Here is a 24359-nt window from a genome sequence, read left to right on the forward strand (position 1 = left end):
GTGTAAATCTCAGACGTCAGGAGAGTCAGAAACTTTCATCATCTGATTATCTGAGTTAAAGTCACATGAATCCTTGCTGGTCTGGAGGCAGGAGGAGCTCATTCTTCTCTACTCACACTTTACTATCTCCAAACACACCAGGATGGAAGCTGCATGGTTGAAAGAGCTGAATGAGCAGAAGGAAGACTTTCCAAACCATGGACACTGCCCCCTGGTGGCTGCTGGGCAGCATGCAGCTCTTAAAAAGACCATCAAATTTGAAATTTTATTTCTAGAATAATTTTATTTCTTTGAGTAAATTTCATGCCAGAAATTCAAATTTTAAATGATATTTCCAGATATTTATAGCTATATTAGTACACAGTGCTGTTTAGACATTATGGACCATCAGGAACCTGGTGAGGAATATTTAACCCCTCTAACCCGCAGATAAACATTTCTACATGAACACTTCATGAAGTTGGTCTCCAGCCTCTACCTTCTTCTTGCGGCTCTGCGGGTGCTGCTGTCTGTCCTGACTCTTCCCCAGGAGGTCCGGGAAGGCCAGCGGCTTCAGGGAGCGGGATCTCGGAGCCCTGGGATACCTGAAGTCGGACTCCCTCAAGTCCCGCCCAGCCCGGACCGAGCACAGGGACCGCGAGCGGTTGCGGCTCGAAGAGTGGATGCTGTTGACTCCAATCATTGTTGACCCCAAGAGTCCGATCGAAGGGTCGAGGTTTAAAAGGTTACAGAACCAAACAAGCAGGTGTAGAGGAGGATGATGGTCCTGATCCGACAGGTGGGAGAAGGTGAAATATAAAAAGAAAATGATGACGGCCAGTTCTAGATGGACCGATGGCGTCCTCAGAGGATCTGGGCTTGATGATATTCTGTTGTTATGGATGAAAGCCCAGCAGTGTTTCTTCTGGGTCTAAATCCTGTGGATGGACTCGATCCGACATCCTTCAGGAGACAATTCCAGTCAACTTCGTTTTATTCTGGAGTTGCGGAGGTTAATTTTGTTTCCAGATGAAGTTGAGATCAGTTCTGGAGATTCTTTTAGGATTAGTTGCATGAAAAGAATCAGCATCAATAGATCAATGAACTGAACTATTTAGATTCCTGATAAATGAGCTTCTAACTTTAAAGTTTGTTTCTTAAATCTGAAACAGGAACTCACTCATTTCCAATAAATGGATTTTCTTCAATTCTATTTACAATAATTTGAAATTTAAGGTGAAAATCGGACTAATTTCTGCAGAAATTATAAAAAAAAGTTCCGATATTTTCCCTCCAAGTCAAACAAGCTTTTCTTTCTGGATCTTTTGGTTCAGTTCCTGCAGTTTGAAACATTTGCTTCAGTGATTTATTTAGGATCCAATTTAATTAGACTTTCTGAAGGAGCGGAAACTGATTCTCGATGGTTTTCAGTCAGCTTCTCTGCCTCCTCCTCTTCCTCACGTCTTGTTAAACAAACCCAGACTCCAAATGGTCCCGGGGGTCCGTTCAGTCGATTCCCTCAATGATCCGCTTCGTTCTTCCACATCCAGACAAAAACATCCCAAAAAACCCAAACGAACCACTCTGAGCCGCTGCTCCCCTGACGCAGTGATGAAGAGGATCCCTGGACTGCAAATAAATCTGTGACGGAGGAGACGCATCAGCAGCATCCAAAAAGGAGATCAACAAGAAAAAGAGGAGAGCAGGAGGCTGGGTGAGAGAGCATGCCCACACAGTCATACAGAGAGAGGGAGAGAGGAGGAATAGAGGGAGGATGAAGGTGAGGAGACAGAGGACAAAAGTTTCTCCTGATCTGCCTTAAATCAGACAGAATCCCTCCTTCCTCTTCCTTAGCTGTTGATCTCCTCCTTCTCCTCCTCTGTTTGATGTAGTCTTCCTCCTGCAGGAGAATCCCTCTGTCTGGATCAGGTGAGCTAAGTCCTCCTCCTCATCAGACTCCGAACTGTTGAGGACTGTTTACCCTCCTCCTCCTCCTCCTCTTTCTCTCACAATGCGCATTTTCTCTGAGCTGCAGCAGCCAATCAGAGTGCAAAGATGGGAGCTAAGGCCCGCCCCCAGGCTTTCCTTGGGGCTGTCAGTCATGAGGTGAATGTAGATGAAGCTGAGCGACGAAGAGCAGCAGAAAATAAAACCATTCTGTCTGCAGATTAAATTCTGATTAATCAAGAACTGATTGTGAGTCAGCATTTTTTTTTATTCTTTTTTAAAAACATTGTTTTCATTAAATTTCAGTTTCCATAAAAACACATTGAGTGTTTTTCTTAAAATGTTTCTACTTGTAATATTTTTTTGTGAAAATGATTCTGTATTTTTTGCCCCAGGGGGTGAATAAATGATCCTACATTATGGAGCTGCAGTGTTAAGTGAAATAATAAAAAATGTTTAATAGTAAATAACATCTATGGAGTTATGAAAGAAATGATTACAGAACAGATGGATCAGGTAAATTTTGTCAGAACTTATTAGATCTTACTACTTCTTATCTGATGTGGAGACCTGAGGTCTCCAGGAGACGTTTACAGCTACTCTTCATCCAAATGATTCAGCTGAGCAGGCTGGGTCATCTTCCGGGTCACCTCCCACTGGACAGACCCAGGACTCTCTGGAGGGACTATGCATTCACCGGCCAAAACATTAGGTACACCTTGATGGCTGTTCACAGCAGGTTAGCACAATCTGACACCTAGACGTGGTAAGGTCCAAATTGAGCATGAGAATGAGGAAGAACCTGGACTTTGAACATATCATGGTTGTTGGTGGTCTGAGTATTTTAGAACCTGCTGATCTCCTGGGAACCATCTCTCAGGTAAACAGAAGATGGTCTAGAGAAAAGATCCATATGAGGCCAGAGTGGTGAGCTTCAAATTCTCTCTGACCAACCAACGGCGTGGATACGCTCCAACCGGGGCCATGAGATCATTAAATCAGGGTGGTAGGTCCAGGCTAAAAGGCCTTGGGGGGACAGGGCCTTTTCAGTTGCGGCCTCCAAGCTTTGGAACTGCCTCCCAATTCAAGCAAGAAACTTCAGGAAATGTCCTCCAAACATATTTCTGTAGGCTGGTTCCTGCCCTGGTATAGCAGATACTCTGACTTCCTGTCAATAACCCCACTTATGAATGGAGTCTGTTGCATTTAAAGACCTCACCCAGACCTGTGAAGACCATCCCCCAACAACCAGTATGGTCTTCATCCTGCGTGAAGGAGGTCTACATGTTCCTGGGTTGCTGTGACGGGTTTTTGAAGTTGATTTAAATTCATACTGGGACCAGATGTTACATTATGTGGCCAAGAGGTCAACATGTGAAGAGATTGACAGAAAGGTCCTCCTTTCTTCATGGAAAGACTGATGGAAGATCTGAGCAGAGCGAGTGAGAGGAAATTATTCCTGTTTTTCTGCCTCCCAGTCTGTCTGAGCTGCTGCCCACACACTCTGCCGTCCAACCAGCAACGAGCTCCAGGCAACACACACTTTACCAAGCAGCCGTGATGATGATGATGAGCATGATGGAGGTGAAGAGGTGACGCACATGTTGATCGCTCCGAGGCTGACGTGGGAAACCGAGATGGAAACCGACCCACTCAGACATGAGAAGTGAGATGAATGCAGGTCCTCGTCTCTGCTGCTGTTAACTGGGCTGCAAGAACATGATGCTGACACCAGGGGCCACCGGCTGGGGACCAAATGTTTCTGTCAGGGACGGGGACGCATTCACAGTTTGTGTCTCCAGAAAAATGGATTTAAATTCATGTGTAAGGTCCGTGTCTTTAAGAGGACACATTTTAGTTTGAGACGGACAAAGTGAGGAACATTTCTGGGTCATCAGAACCAAAACCACCCAAACACACAAACATTTGTAAATGATTAAAAAGTCTCTTCATGACCAGAACATTTTAGAAAGTATAAAGAGGTTTAGAAAATCTAAAATCCTTCAGTATTAAGAGGACATTTTAACATTGTGACAAATAATTAGATTATGACCATGGTTTCAGCTTTTCTTTATGAGAACTTCCTAAAATATGACAAATTTCAAGTTCTGAGCACCTTCTTTCACCTCGGGGGCTTCACTGGATTATGACAAATGTATCAAAATGAGGACATGCTGGTCTACTACAAATATCTGCTATTATCAGGCAGTTCTGCAAATTATTAGGAGACCTTTAATTCCAACGTGGTGATATGGAAGAACATTTTAGAATGTTATGACTTTATTTTAGGACATTTATGGACAAGAAGACATTCTGTTGACATTTTAGCATTCTGGGGACATTTTCAGGACATGCTGGACACTTCTATTTTATGAGGCCATTTCTAAATCAAGCAGTGTTTCATCATTATGATGACATTTCTAGGCCATAACTATTTATTATAATGATAACATCTTATATATATCCTTATATATATAATGTTTTAATAATTTGTTGACATGGTCTGCACTCATTTAGCACCTTTCTACTCATACCAAACGCTCGAAGCAGTTGTCCAATATAAGGATGTTCTTTTTTAGCATCATACAACATCTTAAGGACATTTTAGACATTACTGTCCAATTCTTGAGATATGTCTAAATTGTGGGATTAACCATTTTTAAAGCCACTTCAGCATTATGACAGCATTTGTACAAAATAAGACAAATTTACTGTTATATGCACATTTAAACTTTATATAAACATCGAGATCATGAGGACATTTCTGCATTATGGGGACATTTGTAAGTTTGCATCTGTGGGTGTGACAGAGTCATACCTTGAGCAGATCTTTAGGGAAGTCTTTCCCATCATTGAGTCCCTCCAGGTTGGAGATGAACTGACTGCAGGACATCCTCTTCCCCACATTCTGCACAGACAGAGTTGTGTTTGCATCAGCACAGTGTGGATCATTTGCTGCAGACCTTCCTGAACATAAAGCCTTCACAGTCCAGTCTGAGGGTTTACAGGAACATCACCTCTGCTGTCACATCCAGAAGCAGCGTTCAGACTTGCTGCTCTTTGTGGTCAGTGTGGTTGTTGCCATGGTAACACTTCTCACTTCTTTAAACAACTTTGATGATCTGAAATGGCAGAGCTACGCTGCAGATGCTGAATCATTCAGTTTGGATTAGAATCTGCAGCTTCATTATGTTTTAAAACTTCTCTCACATGAGACACACTAGAAGCATCTATTTCATAAATGTTTATACAATTCATCAGAACTTTGCAATCATTAATATTTCTGGAATATTTATTAATTTATGCTTTTTATACAATTTTCTATAGATTAGGTTAAAACTGATTAGTAGTGAAATAAATATTTCTCATTGTCCAATTTTTCAGCTGTTCATAACAAATAAAGCAAAATTATAAAAATATAACTATATATATATATAATATATATATATATATATAATAGATCTGGATCTCTGAAAAACCATTTGACTCTGCAGAGGTTGAAACATTTATGAAGCAACAACAGATTTAAACGAACAACGAGAGAAAATGTGATGAATTCAATGATAGAAGAACCTGCAGATTCAATTAACCAAATATGGAATTCCTGTTGGACATCTCAGTCATGTGACCACATCACTGAACTCAGGACTGAAGAATAAAAAAGGGAGACTCACGTTTCCATGAAGGTCTGTGTTCAGCAGCATGACGGCGCAAGTCAGGGTGTGGACGGTCTCTAAAGACACAGAGAAAGAGAGAGACAGACAGGTCAGGGTGTGGACGGTGTCTGATAAACAGAGAGACAGACAGGTCAGGGTGTGGACAGTGTCTGAGATACAGATAGACAGACAGGTCAGGGTGTGGACGGTGTCTGAGATACAGAGAGACAGACAGGTCAGGGTGTGGACAGTGTCTGAGATACAGATAGACAGACAGGTCAGGGTGTGGACGGTGTCTGAGATACAGATAGACAGACAGGTAAGGGTGTGGACGGTGTCTGATAAACAGAGAGACAGACAGGTCAGGGTGTGGACGGTGTCTGATAAACAGAGAGACAGACAGGTAAGGGTGTGGACGGTGTCTGATAAACAGAGAGACAGACAGGTCAGGGTGTGGACAGTGTCTGATACACAGAGAAAGAGACAGAGAGAGATACACAGGTGTTGGACAGGTAAAGTACCTTCAGTGGACAGACTCTCTGGGTTACACTGTCTGTATCTACTAGAGAAATGAGCGAGGACTCTCTCTCTCTCCTGTGTTTCTCCCATCAAAGCGAAATGGGTCAGAAATGTCCTGAAAATAATCAAAGGTCAAACACAAGACACCGGATCAGAACCTAAAAACCTTTCTGAGATGTTTTTATTTCTGAGAAAACCAGACATTTTGGCTGAGTGCCAACTGTCTACTGGTTCATCAGCTCATTAGTTCACTGATTCAATTGTTCAGCCATTCAGTGACTCAGTAGTTCAGTAGTTCACTTGTTCAGTGTTTACCAGTTCAGTCTGACTTAGTTGTTCACTGATTCTGTTTAGTGTTCACTTGTTCGATTCAATTCAGTTTTATTTATATAGCACCAATTCACAACACATGTCTTCTCAAGGTTCTTCACAACAGTCAGGTTCATACATTCCTATTAATCGTAACCATTGAACAGTTCAGTCAGATTCAGTTATTTATTCAAATTGGATAAAAAGTTTTTCTATCTAAGGAAACCCAGCAGATTGCATCCAGTCAGTGACTTGCAGCATTCACTCCTCCTGGATGAGCATGTAGAGACAGTGGACAGTCACTGGTGTTGACTTTGCAGCAATCCCTCATACTGAACATGCATGTAGCGACAGTGGAGAGGAAAAACTCCCTTTTAACAGGAAGAAACCTCCAGCAGAACCAGAACCAGGCTCAGTGTGAGCGGCCATCTGCCACGACCGACTGGAGGTTTGAGAGAACAGAGCAGAGACACAAAGAGAACAAAGAAGCACTGATCCAGGAGTACTTTCTATGGGAAGGAAAAGTAAATCTTAATGGATGTAGCTCCTTTAGTCGTTTCATCTAGAAAGAAAGAACAGATAAACTCTGATCCAGTTTTCAAGGTTAGAGTCTGAAAGAGAGCACATAGAGTTAGTTACAGTAGAAGCTCAGTCAGTAGCTATGTCTAGGAGAGAGAAAGGGTTAAACACTGAAAGACAGGGCCATGTGGATCATCTGTAGAAGGTGAGCATTAAGTTGTTGCCAGCAGAAGCTTGGACGATGCCCCTCTCCAGAAAGGTGTCACAAGTAGACACAGAGTCAGGCCAGGTGTAGCTTCTAGGAAGAGAAAAGAGAGAACAAAGTTAAAAGCTGAAATAACAGCAAATAATGTAAAATTGGAGAGTAGTGTGAGAATGTAGCGAAGAGGGTGAAAGTGGTCATTATGTCCTCCAGCAGCCTGAGCCTTTACGGTTTAGTAGTTCACTTGTTCAGTGCTTGGAGGTTTCTTCCTGTTAAAAGGGAGTTTTTCCTCTCCACTGTCGCTACATGCATGCTCAGTATGAGGGATTGCTGCAAAGTCAACACCAGTGACTGTCCACTGTCTCTACATGCTCATCCAGGAGGAGTGAATGCTGCAAGTCACTGACTGGATGCAATCTGCTGGGTTTCCTTAGATAGAAAAACTTTTTATCCAATTTGAATAAATAACTGAATCTGACTGAACTGTTCAATGGTTACGATTAATAGGAATGTATGAACCTGACTGTTGTGAAGAACCTTGAGACGACATGTGTTGTGAATTGGCGCTATAGAAATAAACTGAATTGAAATGCTTCAATGAGTCAGTTATTCCCTGGTTCATTGGTTCATCAGTTCATTAGTTCACTGGTTCAGTAGTTTACTGGTTCATTGATTCATTGTTTAGTGATTCATTGGTTCACTGATTCAGTAGTTCAGGCTAGGCTCCACAGCATGAGATTGAGGAGACTGCCCTAATTAACTCCAGAACCTATAAATCTCCGTCCAGTTACTGGGTTCGTTACCTGAGTCCAGAACTGACCTTAGTGCCTGGTCGATGTTCATGCCTCTGAAGTTAAAGTAACTGAGATACTCATGCGCCACCATCTGGCTGAAGTCGTTACTGCAGAACAAAAACAGGCAGCATCATATCAGCTGAGAGAGAAAATGAAGAGTTCTTCCATCCCCAAACTCAGCTTCACAAAGACGTGTTTTTCAGACAATAAGACCAAAAAATTGGCTTAAAGATGGGAAAACGTGACCAAAGTCACACTCTGAACTGTAATTACTACTGTTGACTGTAACCGGAACACAAACTGACTTCTTGCTGAGGTGTCGAGCCACATCTGACTTCCTGAAGCCGTCCAGGTTGTAGAGGCGCTTGGCGAGACGTTTGGCGGCCTGTAGGTCCGGCTTCAAGCCGTTGGTCAGGACCTCGTCGCTGCCGCCCAGCGGCATATGCTTCGCCACATCAGCCTGAGGGTGCAGCAGCTCAGTAGGTTGGTTCACAGGACGCTCCCTGAGGACATAAAACACAAAAACCCTAGAACCAGCTGGTCTGTGTCCCTCATGTCCAGCAGAACCTCATGGCGTTTCTGATCCCTCTTACATCATCTGTGCACATGTCTGATGTTTCCTCTCCCGTTGCTATGATTACACAGCAAACAGGGACAGCCGATGCAACAGAACATTTAACGGGTCATGATGTGATACTGAAAGGTTGCTCCGACACGATCAGCATTTAAACATCCTCAAACAAAAGGACCAAAGGACCCGGTTTGTCGTCACTCATGTCTGTTCTGCTCCACCTGCTTGGTTAATGATATGTCTGGACCCTTGGTTCAGTTTATGAACTGGATCAGCAGGATTTCTTTGAAACCAGATCCGATATTGAGCTAGAACAGAGCAAAGGTTCTGTGTGATCCATTAGACACACATCATGATGTTGTGTATAATATGTTTTATCAGACATATCGAGCTGTTTTAAAAAGATGAAATAATTTAATAATTAAAGAATAATTTACTGTAAAACTGAATTTTTTCATCTGAAATGTTTGAGTATTCTATGCTTGGCTGATTGACGTTCATTCTGCACTCCAGTTCATCCAAAACCATCTGAACTGGGTTTAAATCACCTGATGCTGATCTCCATCGCGCTTTTTCTTGGTCAGATAGAGTTTCTATCGCCTGGAGGAGTGTTTCGGGTCGTTGTTCTGAGGACGACCCAGATGGGATGGCACATGGCAGCCATGTTGGTTGACTGTACCTTGGATTTTGAACACATTACTACCAGTTTCACCAAAAATGCACCTCCCCTCCATCACACGACCTTCTCCATTCTTCACAGCAGGACCATACATGTAGAAACAAGAACAATGACCCAAACACACCTCCAGGTTATGGAAGGCCTATCTGACCAAGAGAGCGATGGAGTGCTGCATGACCAGACCTAAACCCGGTTCAGATGGTTTGGGATGAAGCTGGTTTAGAGAACCAGAACATATTCAGGTTCAACACGTCTGCGCTGTCTCTGTCACCACACAAAGAAAACCACGAAAATAACCTCACTGACAATGCAGGTTGCTTTTATTTTGAAAAATCCATCTAGTTTGGTTGGACACATAAACATCCTGTTTGAGTTTCTGGAGAACCGCTGAGGGATGGCAAGAGGCAATGATGAACAGATTAAACATGCAGGGACCCGACCAATCAGAAGCTGCCCAGCAGATCACCATAGCAACAAGCTCTTTTCTAAATAAATCTGAATTTTTAATATTTAAAGTTTCTGTTCACATTTGGACTGTTTCAGAGGTTTACAATCTATGTTTCAGAACCTCACAGAACCAGCAGCAGCACACAGAAATCATGCTGTAGGTTGAAACATATTTGGCAGAACGGAGTTCAGCCTTCCTGGTCTGGCGCTTAACTACAGACCCGGTTCAGAGTCCATCCCTGCTGCATGTCGGGGTGTCAGGAGAGAAAGTTGAGTCTGCAGATCTTCCTGAAGTCTTCCGGATCTGAAAGCTTCTCTCAGTGCTTCATCACATGGTGAACATCTCAAACACAAGCACTAACGTTCTTCCTGAGATTCAGATAAATATTATCAACAGTTACCAGTTTGTGCTCCATCGCCCCCTAAGGGATCTATGTGGCTATCCACATCAGAAGTAGGTTTAACCAGAACCAGGCTTAACTTAACGCACCGATCTACTGCTGCTGCGGTGGAAATGTGTCCTCTCTCCATCAGCCGTTTCTCATCGCAGCTTCGCTGTGAACAGATGGACCTCCTGGTGCAGCAGGACATGAAGTCAGACACTGAGTCAAAGTCAGAAAGTGGGAAGTGGTTTAGCCACAGCGTGGACTAGCACTACTTCCTTTAATGAAGTCCAGCTTCCCTTCAGGGGGTCGCTGCGGTCAGCAGGTTGGCACAACACAAACTCTCACTATGACAACCAGCTGTTATGAGAATATGTCACAAAACATCTCATCTCTGAGCTGCTGAAACACCAAATTACAAACACTTTTCTTCACAAACATAATGATGTACTGGAACCCAGACAGATATAAAGGAGAACGGACTGGAGGAGAACCAGCAGAACATAACTGCTTCCTGCGGAGGGTCAAGGAAGGTCTGAGCTGGTCTGCAGAACGTTTCAGGATAAAACAGACGTATTTTCACACTCAGCAGAGGGTGGAAGTGTTTCCTGGAGTGCAGAGGAACAGAAGGGCCAGAAATCCGGATGTTTCTGTCTGCAGGTCCTTCCTAAGCTAACCGCCAACAGGACATTCATGCTGGACAGAAATAACCAGCAGAGCCGGAAATGCTGCAGGACGGCAGGAAACTCCTCGGTTTGATTTGTAGTTTGTTTCTGCGGCTGACCTTAATCCCCTAAGCTGGAAGATTTCACTGCATGTATCTTTATCTCCACCCATATTCAGCTGCACATCTTGAGGCACTGAACGTCCAAGTAAGGCATCTAAAGCTCTTAAAGACACAACAAAGGAGGAGTTTCTCCAGAGTGGGTTGAAAAAGTAACGGACCTCTTGAGTTCAAATTTCTGTAGAACCAGAAATCTTAGGGCCTACCTCACCAAGCAAACCCACTGCTCCCTTTGTTGGATTGTTCACTGTTCTTCAGACACCTTCTCACTGAGCCCTGAGGTTCCATCTCAACAGTTCAGCTGATGGGCTGTCTCCAGCTCCCATCTCCAGCTCCCATCTCCAGCTCCCATCTCCAGCTCCCATCTCCAGCTCCCATCTCCAGCTCCCATCTCCAGCTCCCATCTCCAGTCCTTCTGCCTGCAGCCCAGCCTTCACCACCACAGGGTAGATGTGGCTTTAGGAATGGGCAGATATCGTTAACAGGCAGTTACTGGAGCATCCAACATTCAGCACCGGTCCTATAGATGCATCGGTCAGCAGCACCACTTGATCCAGTCATGGAATAATTAATCCAAGGATTCATCCAACCGCCAGCTCATCCATGCGATCTGTATTACAAAAAGATTATCCATCTCAGTGGACCTCCTCTCAGTTAAACAGAACCCTTCTCCATGATGATAACTTTAGAGTGTTTTCACACCAGGAAAGTCCTTTGGTCCGCTTGTTTGGACCGGACCAAAAACGAACTTTATTTTTTTCATTTGGTGCGGTTTGTTTTCACATTGTACTTTTTTACAAGTGAACTATTACTGGTAAATAAAGCCACGTGGGTGACGACCATTGCTCCCATTGGACAGAAATGATGGGGGCGGGACAGAACACAGACCTGGACATGGAGGAAAACATCTGTAGACGTTCAGCTCCTCTGTTCTACATATTTATGCCGTTATTAAAGCTGTAATATTATTGTGAGGTTGAAGAGCAGCTCATTCAACACAGACTTTGAGACGTTTCATTTATAATGTTGGAACAGCGTTGGAGAACGAGTGATGAACGCAGACGTTCTCTACGTAACTTGTCCCACAACAAGCTTATAGCGTTGCTAAGCAACAGACAGCTTATCAGGTATGGTTACCTTACAACACACACCTTTGCTATCGGCTACGGTGGCTTCTTATGTCCAAAGAGACGTACGCTTTTTGTAGTTGTTTGGTCCGGACCAGGGTTCGCTTGAGTGTATTCACACCTGCACAGAAGGACCGGACCAAGGGGGGAAACGAACTCTGGTCCGTTTAAAGCGGACCAAAAGTGGCCAGTGTGAATACAGCCTTAATTTGTTTCTCCACCCACTGCAGGGCAGAGTTGGATGTTTCATCCTGAACAGAACCGACTGTCACTCCAATCCAAGCTTTACTGTTTAACTCTAGACGTGCAGTTTATCCTTCCAGAGGATTTTAAAGACTTTTCAATATTTAGAAGTAGTTCCTCTAAACTGAAGAGTTTTCAGAAACTGCAACCTTCTCAGTGAACAGCGCCGATCCAAACTATGACTGCTTCTCATTTAATTACAGTTTTAGATGGATTTCATCAGAACTTCCGGTGTTTAATCTGATCTACAAGAAACAAAACCGAGTAACATGTCTGCCCCAAATAACATCTTTGACAGGGAGGCCAATCATACAGCAAGAAGGCTTTTATTAACTCAGTCTCAGGCCCAGCTTGTGTGCAGCAGGTTAGAGGAGCCACCTGGACGGCCTTCTGAGCTGAGATGGTTTGATCCTCCAGATGAAACAGAGACATGAATCAACCAGGCACTGATCACCAGACTGAAACCTCGACCCGGAAAGGAAACAAGCTGAGATTAAACATGAGCTAATGCAGAGTCAGAGACATGCTGTTCTTTTCCAGGGTGTCTCGGTCCGACTGAAACCACAACAACCGAACCACCGACTCACACTGAGTCACAGCAGCACCAGGAGCAGCACACAGAAAATCTGTGGCCCTGATTTAAAGACCAACTCCCACATTCATCTCAGACTGTTTCTCTGAGTTTCCTGATGAACCAGCTTCAGCTCCTGCAGGAACACCCAGCAGCTGTTCATCAGCCAGGATTCAGGTTCTGGGAAACATCTAACAACTACTGAGGAGTAGACCATGTAGGCCACATGATGTACGCAGATGACAGTGTAATCTGTAGTGATAGTAGGCACCAGATGAGGAGAACTTAGAGAGATGGAGGTTCGCCTGAGAGAGCAGAGGAATGAAGGTTAGCAGAAGCAAGACAGAGAACTTGAGGGTGAGGAACGTGCAAAGGTAAAGCTGGAAGGAGCATCCAGGAGGAGTGAACGTCAGCTTCTATACTGAGGAGGTCTGCTCTGGATGACTTCTGGCCTCTGCATGTGAGCTGCTGACAGGGTGAAGAACCATGTGGGAACTACTTTGTTTCATTATGGTCTGGCAATGACGAAGGATCCTTCAAAAAGCTCCTGGATCCAGATGGTGCTCCACATAACCACCAACATCTAATCTTCTGTTCCTTGTCTTAAAACGCACCTTCTCTGAAAACTTCACCCACATCCGTTCAGAACTTTAATTTATTTATTTATTGCAGAACCTGCTGTCCTGCTGGGACTTCCAACAGAACTGACTCCCAGGTTTACAGAACATTGTCTGTAGAAGAGAAAAGCTGCATGGAGGTCGGAAGTCAGAGGAAATTGGATCCAGATCATAGAAAGGATGCAGGAGCTCAAATAACCACTGGTTCCAAACCAGGTTTGGAGAACACCACCTCTGAAGGTACACCATCTGGAACCTTGAAGCAGATGTTCTACAGCAGCAGAAGACCACAGCTGGTTCCACTTCTGTCAGCTAAGAACAGGGAACATGGAACCATGGATCCATCCTGCCTTGGGTCAACGGTTCAGGCTGGTGGTGATGTCATGGTGTGGGGGATATTTTCTTGGCCCACTTTGGACCCATCAGCACCAACTGAGCATCATTTAACCACCACAACCTACCTGGGTGTTGTTGCTGACCATCTGCATCCCTTCATGACCACAGTGGACCCATCTTCTGATGGTTCATTCCAGCAGAATCTTCTTCACAAAGAACAGATCATCTCAACCTGGTTTCTGGAACCTGGCAAAGAGTTCTGTGGACTCAAACGGTCTCTACAGTCACCAGATCCCAGTCCAACAGAACATCTTTGGGATGTGGTGGAACAGGAGGTTCTCATCATGGATGTTCAGCTGATAAATCTGCAGCAGCACTGGGATGCCATTATGTTCATATAGACCAAAACCTATGAGGAATGGTTCTGATACCTTGTTGGATCCATGCAATGAAGAATTAAGGCAGGTCTGAAAGAAAAAAGGGAGTCTACCCGGTTCTACCAAGGTGTACCTAATAAAGTGGCCGGTGAGAGTACTGCTTTTTGCTGATCAACAAATGTTTTTGCCAGAACTTCTCCAACAGATGGTCGGGTTCAGCATGACCAGCACCAGTCACAACCAACAGCCAAATTTAAAGGAACCACGGCAGAGACAGAACACAGCAGCTCCCAGCCTGCAGAGAAAACCCAAACCCTGGTTCTGAGACCAAGCACCAGATCCAACCTGGCTGCCTGCAGCACCAGCTGAGTGGAACACATAAATATTTCCACCAGTTCCACATGTTTGATGACCCAATAAGATGTTCTGATTACAGAGAAAGTCAATCAGGGCTGCTTCTGTGCTCTTATGATGATTAGCTGAACTGGGTCAAGCATCAGAACTCCAACCTCTGCTGAAGTACATATTCAGTCTGATCCTCTCAGAAACCAGAAGAAGAGACGCTGCAGGACAGACACTCACCTGTACACAGCTGGGTAGGGCGGGGAGTACAGGTACCTGTCCTCCACAGCCCCACCTCCCCAGCACAGCAGGTAGCGCTCCATGGCGACGAGGCCCCCCGCCTGTAACCACAGCCAGCCGGGTGATGTCAGGGGCTAAACTCAGCAGCCAATCAAACAGCATTGGCTGCTAACGCCTCCTCTGAGGTAGGAGGAGGCGTTAGTGACCGAAGCCAAGCAACACGATGACATCATCCTGGTACGACATCATCTCCTGTATTTTCTTCTTCTTCCCCTTCACTCTCCCTCTCTGCTTCCAGCCTTAAAAAGTCTCTAAAAGCGCCGTTGTTCCCTCAGTCGGATCCTCTGGTCCATCAGCTGCCTTATTTCCCTCCTCTGAGGGGACGGAGGTATGTGCTTCCTCCCCCGGCTGACCCAGGACGCTCCTCCTCCTCCTCGTCCTCTCCTTTCCCCCTTCCTCTCTTTGTCTCATCTTACCTTCCTGGAAGTTTCGGTCTGCAGCTCAGTAAACTTCATTTCTTCTTTAGACCTCGCTTACTGTGCAAACCAAAAGTAAATCCTGGAGTGGACTGGGACCTGAGTCGAGCAGATCCAGGAGGAAAACCTGAACTGAAACTTCAGATCAAGACCAGAACCTGAACCCAGCTCTGAAGACATTCAAACATTAACTTTCTTGTTTGCTGCACAGATCCTCAGATGCCCTCCTTGGAGCATTTTACAGTCGGCTGGCTGAATGTTTAGTTTTAGTCCCCTTGGTCCATTTAGACAAACTCAGAAACTTTGTGATGTTTGGTTCCTTACTCCTAGAGAAAACATCTAGAACTCACGTGGTGAAATGATCACATTAAGATGTTTTAATTCATCCGTAAACCAATGTGTAACTACGCCTCCATCAAAACTCTAATAGGAGGGAATGTTTCAGCAGCTGCAGCCTTATTCAGGCTGGAGCCTCAACATCAAACCAGCTTCAATAATGAAAGGAGGTCATAGGTCAGAGAAGCCACAGAACAGATGGGAAAGATCCACATGAATGACATGGAGGAGGAGAATCTCTGCTTTTCAGGAGTGGGAGGTCTTTCTTTCCATCCAGTCTCCAAGATGCTGTTTGGATGAACCCATGTAGAATTTCCCTCCAAACACTGACAACATGCATGTATGTGTGCATGTGATCATGCTTATGTGTGTGTTTTGAGAATCTGCAGAGACTGAACCTGGTTTGAATTTATCCCACATTCCCAGGAAACAAGAGCTGGCTGTGTGTGTGTGTGTGTGTGTGTGTGTGTGTGTGTAGCCTGACTGCAGACACTGAGCATCAGAAGAAGCAGCAGCTGCTGTTGATGTTTGGGTGTGATCCTGTTTTTACATTCCTTCACTGTGGTTCTGACCCGTTTCCTCCAGCAGACAATAAAGCTCAGCAGTGTTTGGATGGCAGTTCTGTGGGTCCACGCCCAGTCAAGGATCAGAACGAGGCCAGAAGGAAAACTGAGAGCCAGAAACCTCCCTGCAGCTCTCATTCCTTTCCTCGACAGCCTGGATGTGTTCAGGAACTAAAGGTTCAGAGCAGCAGGAAAACAGGGACATGTCTTCAGCCCATAAAGAACAAACCTTCACATGGAGCTGAAAACCGAAAATATGATCCCGTCGGTTCCTGTGAAGTTCCACAGAAGTTAATCTGTGGGCTGCAGGATCACATGACATCAGTCCCATGAGAAACCAGCAGAACCACATCAGTCTCACATCTGTAAATGTCTTCCTATTTCTGAAGGATAACCTCTGGAATTTATTGGAAAATATAATTATTAGCATCACAATATAATCATTCAATCGGAAATTGAATAATTCTATTGGGCAAAGTCACTAAAAGAACCAATAAACTAAATCACTAAAATAATAAATAATTCATTAAGAAAAACATAGCACAATAAAATCCAATAAATTTAGAGGAGTTCTGAGAGGTTTGGACCTTCAGGTTTTCTTCAGCTGGAGATTTCTCCGGTTCTAAAATGCATAGTTGGATCATTTAGATCGGTTGGATCACCCTCTCAGCAAACTGGTCTTTGTCCCGTGAGCTGTGGTTCTAAAAGTCTCCATTATTAAGACCCCAGAGCTCTTCACACTACAATCGGTCATCCACCCATTCATCCACCCATTCATCCACCCATTCATCCACCCATTCATCCACCCATTCATCCACCCATTCATCCACCCATTCATCCACCCATTCATCCACCCATTCATCCACCCATACACACACTGACAGTGGTGAGCTACATTGTAGCTACAGCTGCCCTGAAGTAGACTGACAGATGTGAGGCTGCCATACAATCGTTGCCACCGGGCCCTCTGACCACCATCAGCAGACAAGGAGGGTGAAGTGTCTTGCCCAAGGACACAACGATCGTGACGGATGGAGCGGGGGTTTGAACCGGCAAGCTACCGGTCACAGAACGGACTCCTACCAGCTAAGCTCAGGTGGTAGGATAAATAAATTTACTGAAAAATCAACAAATGAAAATCAGACAGAATCATTAAAAAAACGAACTAATGAAACGGACGTGGACACAAATGATGGTACGTGTAACTTCATATTATGTTGCCCAACCTTCAGAAGCAATCACTGGAATCTCTGTCAGAAAGACTTCTGCACCCGTCTTCAGGTATCAGTGCCCAGTCCTCGTTGGCGAACTGCTCCAATTGTCTCAGGTTTGAAGGAAGCCTTCACCAGATGACATGTGGAGAAGGTTCATAGAAGGCCACTTTAGAACAGTTCAATGTTTTGGTCTTAGCCATTCTTGGATGTTTTCAGCTGTGTGTTTTGGGTCATCATCCTGTTGGAAGACCCATAACCTGCGACACTAAACAGCACATTTCTCTCCAGAATGCCTGGATGGTCTTGAGATTTCATCGTATGCTGCAGATTTAAGAAATCCTGTGCCAGGTGCAGCAAAGCAGCCCCAGAAGAGAACTGAGCCTTCTTCATCTTTTCTGTGGACACAGAGCTGACATGCCCTACCAAAAAGCTTCAGTTGGGTCTCATCTGTCCAGAGGTCATTCTCCCAGAAGCTTGGTGGTGGTCAATATCCATTATGGACAATCCCACTCTGTGGCGTCCTCCTTAGTCGTCTCCCATGAAGTCCACTTGGCTCAAACAACGTCGGATGGAGCGATCTGACACTGATGCCATCCAGCTTTAATTTCTGTGGAGGTTGTTCTGGGCTCTTTGTTTACCATTCATATTATCTTTCTCCTTCTCCTGTGGCCACATCCAGAGAACTTGTGGACCTTAAGCTTCTGAATAATATGTGCTCCTGTAGTCAGAGGAACATCAAGCAGGTCTTCAGAGACAACTCTCTCCTTGGCTTCCTGTGATCCATGTTCAGTGAGGAACACACCATGTCACCAAACAGCTCAGTGGCTGCTTGTCACCATTTAAATAGGCAGACTGACTAATTAGAACTACAAGTACCATCATTTTTGTCCAGGCCCGTTTCATTACTTAGATTTTTTTTAATGATTCACCAGGAAGGAGACGTGGCTCTGCAGCTACTTTGACTTTGTTGGACCAGAACGGATGGATGGATGGATGAGCTGGTGTGTCATGTGACCCTGCAGGTGTCAATGTGATTACAAATTTTTGGTTTTTAATCCTGGAGTGATCACAGTGATTCAACATCGTCATGGTAACGGGCTGAACTGGGGCTCCAGGTGGGACTGATGGCAGGACAGGAGGGACGGATCGCCACAGAACTCCAAGTTGGGTCAGAGCTCATTCATTCCAGTTGATGATGATGATTTTGATGAAGAGCTCTGAGCTCAGCTGACTTTTAATTAATATTATTAATATTGTTATTAATATTGGTAGTAGTAGTTTATATTTCATTGTTCAGGGACAATACGGTTAAACATAGTGAACCAGAGTTTTCAGCTGATTCATAGCTTCAGTCCCTCGCTGGAATTTTAAAAATAAAAACAAACAGTAAAATTAGAAATATTTGGGTTTACTTTTCATGTTTGGTTCTAATAAAAGGCATTTACTGGTTCCATTCTACCTTCAGTCCAACCTGATTGAGTTCAGGTCAGTTCAGCTGCTGCAGAAACCCAAACACTTCAGTCTGGACATCTGAGCCTTGAACAAAACATGATGGTGCTGCCACCCCCTGGCCGCCCAGTGTTCTGCTGCCAAGTGAACAGAGGTCCTGATGCAGAACAGAACACGTTTTTCAAAAAGCTGATGGTTCAGCCTCTCAGAACAATCAGGTCCGGTCTCTGAGACCTTCCTTCCTGCTCTCATTCAGATTCTCTGCAGAGTCACTTTGCAGTTGAACTTTAATCGGATCCGGGTTTTAAACACAACACTGAGATAGAATCAGTTGAAACTCTCTCAGAACAAATGTGATTGGTTTATCAGCAGCCGTCTCCCTCACTGCCCCTCAAGTCTGGATCAGAACCTTCAGGTCCGACTCACCTGCTGTGCAGCACCGGAACTGAGCTCGCCTTACGGAAACCCTCTTTGACAATGGAGCGCCGCCACGACTCCTTCTCCGACCGAGACCGGACCGGAGGACCAGAGTCATCCTTGTATCCTCCTCGGAGCCGGGCCCCTGAGATGCTGAGGGCCATTTCAGAACGGGATGTCTCACAGCATGCAGAGGAGTCCATTCGGGCCAACGGAGCGAAACTCAACTCCAGAATCTGCTTGGCACTCTCACAGATCTGACTCTAAACAAAGAAAAAGATCATTGTCAACCCCCTGAACATGTATGCAGACATCATCTCCTCAATCTGTTTCCTACCTGGATCTCTGGGGTGAGCGTAGGCAGGTCAAAGGTGAACACAGAGGTGGACCCAGAGGTCAGCAGGTCTACACTGTCCAGGCTGCTGTAGGATGTCCCTTTGGCCCGGTGGGACTCCATGATGCTCTCAAAGTGGCGACTGAAGGAGTCCAGGTTGCTTTCAGACGGCCGGCAGGGGCTGCCAACCGAGATCGGAGACTTGAGGCCTCCTTGGGCGTCAGATGATGGCTCCAAAGTCCTAATGGAAGAGACATCAGACTTTATGGGCTGGACCCAACAAGAGAAAACAGAAAGCAGCAGCATGACCTGAGAAACCAACACTGGATCTGTTGCTCTGAGAGCTTCAGCCCTCCTCCGATACTTCCTGTGTCTATGGCCTAGTTCAAGTTCAGGTAAATAGAGACAGAGAGGAATGGGGTGGTTTTATTCTGGTTACCTGGCTGTCCTGTTTGGTCTGCTACATGTGACACGAGGAAGACTTCATGGTACATAGATAACCTACTAAATTAAACCATCAGAGCCAGATGGACCCAGTTTTATCCAGGAGAACCAGCAGACAGGCAGCCGAGTTGGATTGTTACCCATCGGTTTCTGCCCTTTTTAACTGGTCTTATTTTAATCCAGAGAAAGTTGTTCTGAATGAGGTTCTGTTAGACTGTTGTCCCTCAGATCCAATGCCCTCCCTGGTAAAACCTGACCTGGAACCCAGATGGACTCAGAACCTGAGGATTATGTGGAACCAGGTCAGCAGGGACTGAACCAGAATCTCTCACCCCTTCAGCAGCAGACTGAACACCTCCTCTTCTTCTTTGGCAGCTCTCTGTCTCTGCCGGTCCCCCTGCATCCTGACACTGGCCCAGCTCACTACTCCTTCCTCCTCCTCATCTTCCTCCTCCTCCTCCCGTCCATTCTCCTCCTTCAGTCCACCTGTACTTGGGGAGATGTCCTCAGGCCTGAAGCAAGACTTTCCCAGAACTCTATGGTTGCTGCTGAAAGCTGAATCTGCCTCCTCGGCTGCCTCAGCCTCCGCTCGCATCACCTGAACAACAAGAACACCTTCAACCTTCTGATTCAGGACCACACACACATTCAGCCCAGCAGAACCAGCTTACCTCGTCCAGGTCCGTTTCTCTGTAGCAGCGCAGTGGCACAGCGTCCAGGTCCGTCTCAGAATATTTGATGGACCGTCGGATGATGCCAGTCTTTGGGACAGGGCCTCGGGGGTGGGGGGGGACCACCTCCACCTCAACCTGCTGGACCTCGTGATGAGAGAGGTTCTGATTCTGGTGGTCCCACCCCCTCCTCTGATTGGACGGCTGCAGGTGGAGGGAGGAGGAAGGGGTGGGGCTGGGCGAGCAGCTGGTCGGTGGCGTCGTGGATGAAACGTCTGCATGAAGAGAGACAGAAATAGTGAGTTCTGAAGACGACAGCAGGAGACCTAGAGTTCTGACCCTGAGCCAACCAGAACTAGGACCAGCTGGAGGTGCCAAGTTCTGAACAGTCTAAACCAGGCATGTCAAACTCAACCACAGAATGGGCCAAGACCTGAAACGTGGACCACGTTGTGGGCTGAACACGATGAATGTTTATTGGTATAGTTAAAGTAAGGCCCATTTAATTTCTCATCAAGTAAATAAAGCTATTCTTGTTCTTGGAGGAAAAACTTAAACACTGAAACAAAGGTCTGCTGGGTTCTGCTCTCCTATGTGCCATCCTGTGTGAGACGGATGATTGGCAGCAAGTTCTTTAATGTTTGGTCCAGATCAGAACAATATCATCTGTAGAGAACAGATGTTTGAGCAGCTTGGAGGCATCATCTCGGGGATGGAGAACCCACAGAGTCCTACCTTACCTTTGTTCTTATGGTTCTCTGTGGTTCTTTAAGCTCTTTTTCTCCATCCTTCCTTGAATTGTGAGTAGCTGTTGCAGTGCATCATGGGTTACGTAGTCTGACTGTTATGAGTGCTACACTGGCGGGTTATTAATAACAAATGACTGATATTATTGCACAACATACAGACGTTTCGCGGGCTGGATGGGTCCTACATGTCTGGTCTGAACAGATTCATGACTATGAACAGATTTGCTGCTCCTAAATTCTGAACTTTGAGCAGATTCCTGGTTCTTAAAGAGATTATCTGAAAAGACATGATGGTTCCCAGATCCAATCCGATCTTTCTTCTGTCCTCCATCATCATTCGTTACAGAACCACAAGCTTGCCTGAAGCTGAATGAAAAAGCAACCAAAGACCAAACAAAGAAAAGACCTTCATGCAGCCTGAAGATCTCCCTGAAGTTTGGTCCAAACAGTAAGATGGACCTACAACACTTTATTTATTTATTGGCAAAACCTTCTTCAGGACTCATGGCAGAACTTTTTGCAAGTTCTCCAACTCAGAAATAAAACAACAACCCAGCTCCAAAGAATGAACCTCACAGGAAAAGCAGCATTAAACCAGATGGTTCCACAAGAACCAAACATCAGAGTTTCCTCTGAGTAAAGGGTTCTGTGGGTCCAGAGCCCGCCCTGAAGAACACAGAAACAATGTTTTTCCCAGCAGTGATAAAAGCCTCACCTGGCGTCACCTGATGGAGGTAAGAACAGGAAGTGAGCAGCGAGGGTGGAGGTGGACTCCGCTAAGCTTCTGCTAATTGGCTTACTGGAAGCTGCTTGTTTACCTCTCCCAGTTAACCTGCTCAACAATTGGACCTGGAACTGCTTTATCAATGGTTCTGAATGTTATAAGCTGGAATCCAAATACTCCAACCTTTGCTGGGATGGTCTGTCTGGCCTCCAAACAGGAACTCCCACTTCGCTCGGGCGATCTTCTGCGAACGAGAAGATGGAGTGGATGGTGAGCCGCAGTCCGACTGCAGGAGGAGAGAAAACAGCGACATGTTGCTCAGAAAACAAAGGCCGGCTCATGGCAGAACTTCTGACCCTGATCCAGTTGACACATGTTTAGAACCAAGTCTTCACTTATTTACATGAAGAAGTTTCCATCCAAGCTGCTTCTGAACAGTTATTAAGACTGGACTCATTCTGGCGGTGAACTAGAAAGTTCTGAAAGACCCAAAAGAACTGCAGGAAACAGAAAAGAACATCTCTGACCCCGAAGCTCAATTAAAGAGTGTTTTTTAAACAACTGAAGCCCTGATCCATCAAAAGCCAGAACCTTGCCGTTCTGTTGGGTCTCCAGCTTTGGAAAAACAAGCCAGTTTTTCATCTTCACTTGGGTCAGAATTTCCACCAGTTTAATTCAGAAAAGGCAGAAACCCTCGTTTTTGGTCCCAAAAATGTGAGGACCGAATCAGAATCAACTGGACTCAATGCGGCTGAAGACCACAGAACATGCAAGGAACCTGGCTGTAGTCTTGAACTCGGGTCCAAATGTCGACATAAAGTCGGTTCTAAATCGGTTTACTGTCATCTTAAAAGATCACCAGAATAAAAAGTGTCCAATTGAAACAGAACAGCAACTCACACTGGAATAACGTTGGTGGGAAAAACTCCTAAATTCAGTTTTTAAGAACAATGAAGATGTTTAGATATTAAACAGGAAAGTCTCCTCACCACGCTCTGCCTGACCTACACGTCAGAAAGTGGCTGGACTGCAGCTACTTTGGAAAACCTCCCTCAGTCTGGAGGTATTCTGCTGGTGTCTGAATCTCAGTGATGTTGATGATGAAGGTTTTCCCTGTAGACTTCCTGCTTCCCAGTGTATTATCCTGCACCATCACTTCCCTCCATACGTCACCAGAACCTTTACACGATGAACCTAGACTAAAGGACCATGACCCTAGCTTGCTCTGAAACCTGAACTACCACGACTCTCCTGGGTCACAGGGTTGAATCAGATAAATCCCACATCAGCACGGAGGTTCTGCTGCAAGTATCATATTCTTCTCAGCATGAGGTCCATCCCAACACGTCGCCAGCACCACGGTCACCACCCTCCAACCAGGACCCTGATATGTTCCAACCATGATGGTAACCACTAAAGACACATACATCCAACCATCTACCAGCTTAATCGCCTGTAATGAAGAACCTACTGTGGTCCAATATGGCTCCAAAGGTGATGTTCATCAGTATCGCTGTAGGCAACATGCATATCAGCCTCTAAAGCCCCTTTTCCACTGGTTCTATTTGGCCCGGCTCCACTCCACTGAGCTTGCTTTGCGAGCGTTTTCTTTACTGTTTTTTCTGTACCGGTACCTAGTTTTTTTGGTACCTGATCCTGAGCAGGTCTGATCGGGTCTGAGTGGGACTGCTGTTCACTGATTGGCCATGGGACCAGGAGAAATGAGGTTGTGCAGGAAGAAGGTAATGAAACTCAGGAGCAACTACAATACCATTAAGGACCACAACGGCTGGAGCGGGTGAAACCCAAATATAATTTTATTATTTACTAATCATAAACTATGACTGAAAGCTGAGAAAAAGGACCCATCAGCTTTCTGAATTCCACGCAGGTAGGGGGCGCTGTTTTTAATAATATCCTAGAGCAGCTGATCAAATATAAAATCAGCTGTTTAGTAAACGGTGTTACACAAAAAACTGCTCGGTGGGAACAAGTCTCCACATCGAGCTGTTTTATATGCGACACTCTGCTCCGAGCCGCCGCGGCCAACACTGACAGGTGTGTTCTTCTTCTTCTTCGTCCCTAGTCTGGTTTAACAGCCTTTAACTCCACCTTCTTTTCTTGTTGTTTCTCCAAAGCTACACGGAAAATTAGTTCTGCCTCCCCGTCCGATGACGCCATGGCGGAAAGTGTGGGAAATGTAGGAATCTGTCACCAGAAATGTTGGAAACTGGAGCAGACTATGTTCCACCCTCTAGTTTCTTATTAGCGCTATGCGTTTGGTGACTTCCTGCGGCTTACGTCTGTCATCCGGTTTAAAGCCAAAGTAACCCCAAATAG

At 45.3% G+C, this 24359-nt stretch overlaps 1 protein-coding gene across 2 annotated transcripts in view; it reads right to left on the bottom strand.

Moving 5' to 3' along the window:
* psda (pleckstrin and Sec7 domain containing a) overlaps positions 1-24359 on the bottom strand; it is a 51977-nt gene that overhangs the window by 18752 nt on the left and 8866 nt on the right. For both annotated transcript variants that reach the window (XM_047351455.1, XM_047351454.1), the window contains 10 exons: positions 22203-22305; positions 20547-20821; positions 20208-20473; positions 19435-19672; positions 19107-19360; positions 8231-8428; positions 7952-8032; positions 6104-6216; positions 5601-5659; positions 4745-4834 (listed from right to left, as the gene is read on the bottom strand). In XM_047351455.1, the coding sequence (XP_047207411.1) occupies positions 4745-4834; positions 5601-5659; positions 6104-6216; positions 7952-8032; positions 8231-8428; positions 19107-19360; positions 19435-19672; positions 20208-20473; positions 20547-20821; positions 22203-22305 (1677 nt within the window). The remainder of the gene's footprint in view (positions 1-4744; positions 4835-5600; positions 5660-6103; positions 6217-7951; positions 8033-8230; positions 8429-19106; positions 19361-19434; positions 19673-20207; positions 20474-20546; positions 20822-22202; positions 22306-24359) is intronic.

The sequence above is a fragment of the Girardinichthys multiradiatus genome, chromosome 22 (assembly GCF_021462225.1).
Source record: "Girardinichthys multiradiatus isolate DD_20200921_A chromosome 22, DD_fGirMul_XY1, whole genome shotgun sequence".
Taxonomy (NCBI): Eukaryota; Metazoa; Chordata; class Actinopteri; order Cyprinodontiformes; family Goodeidae; genus Girardinichthys; species Girardinichthys multiradiatus.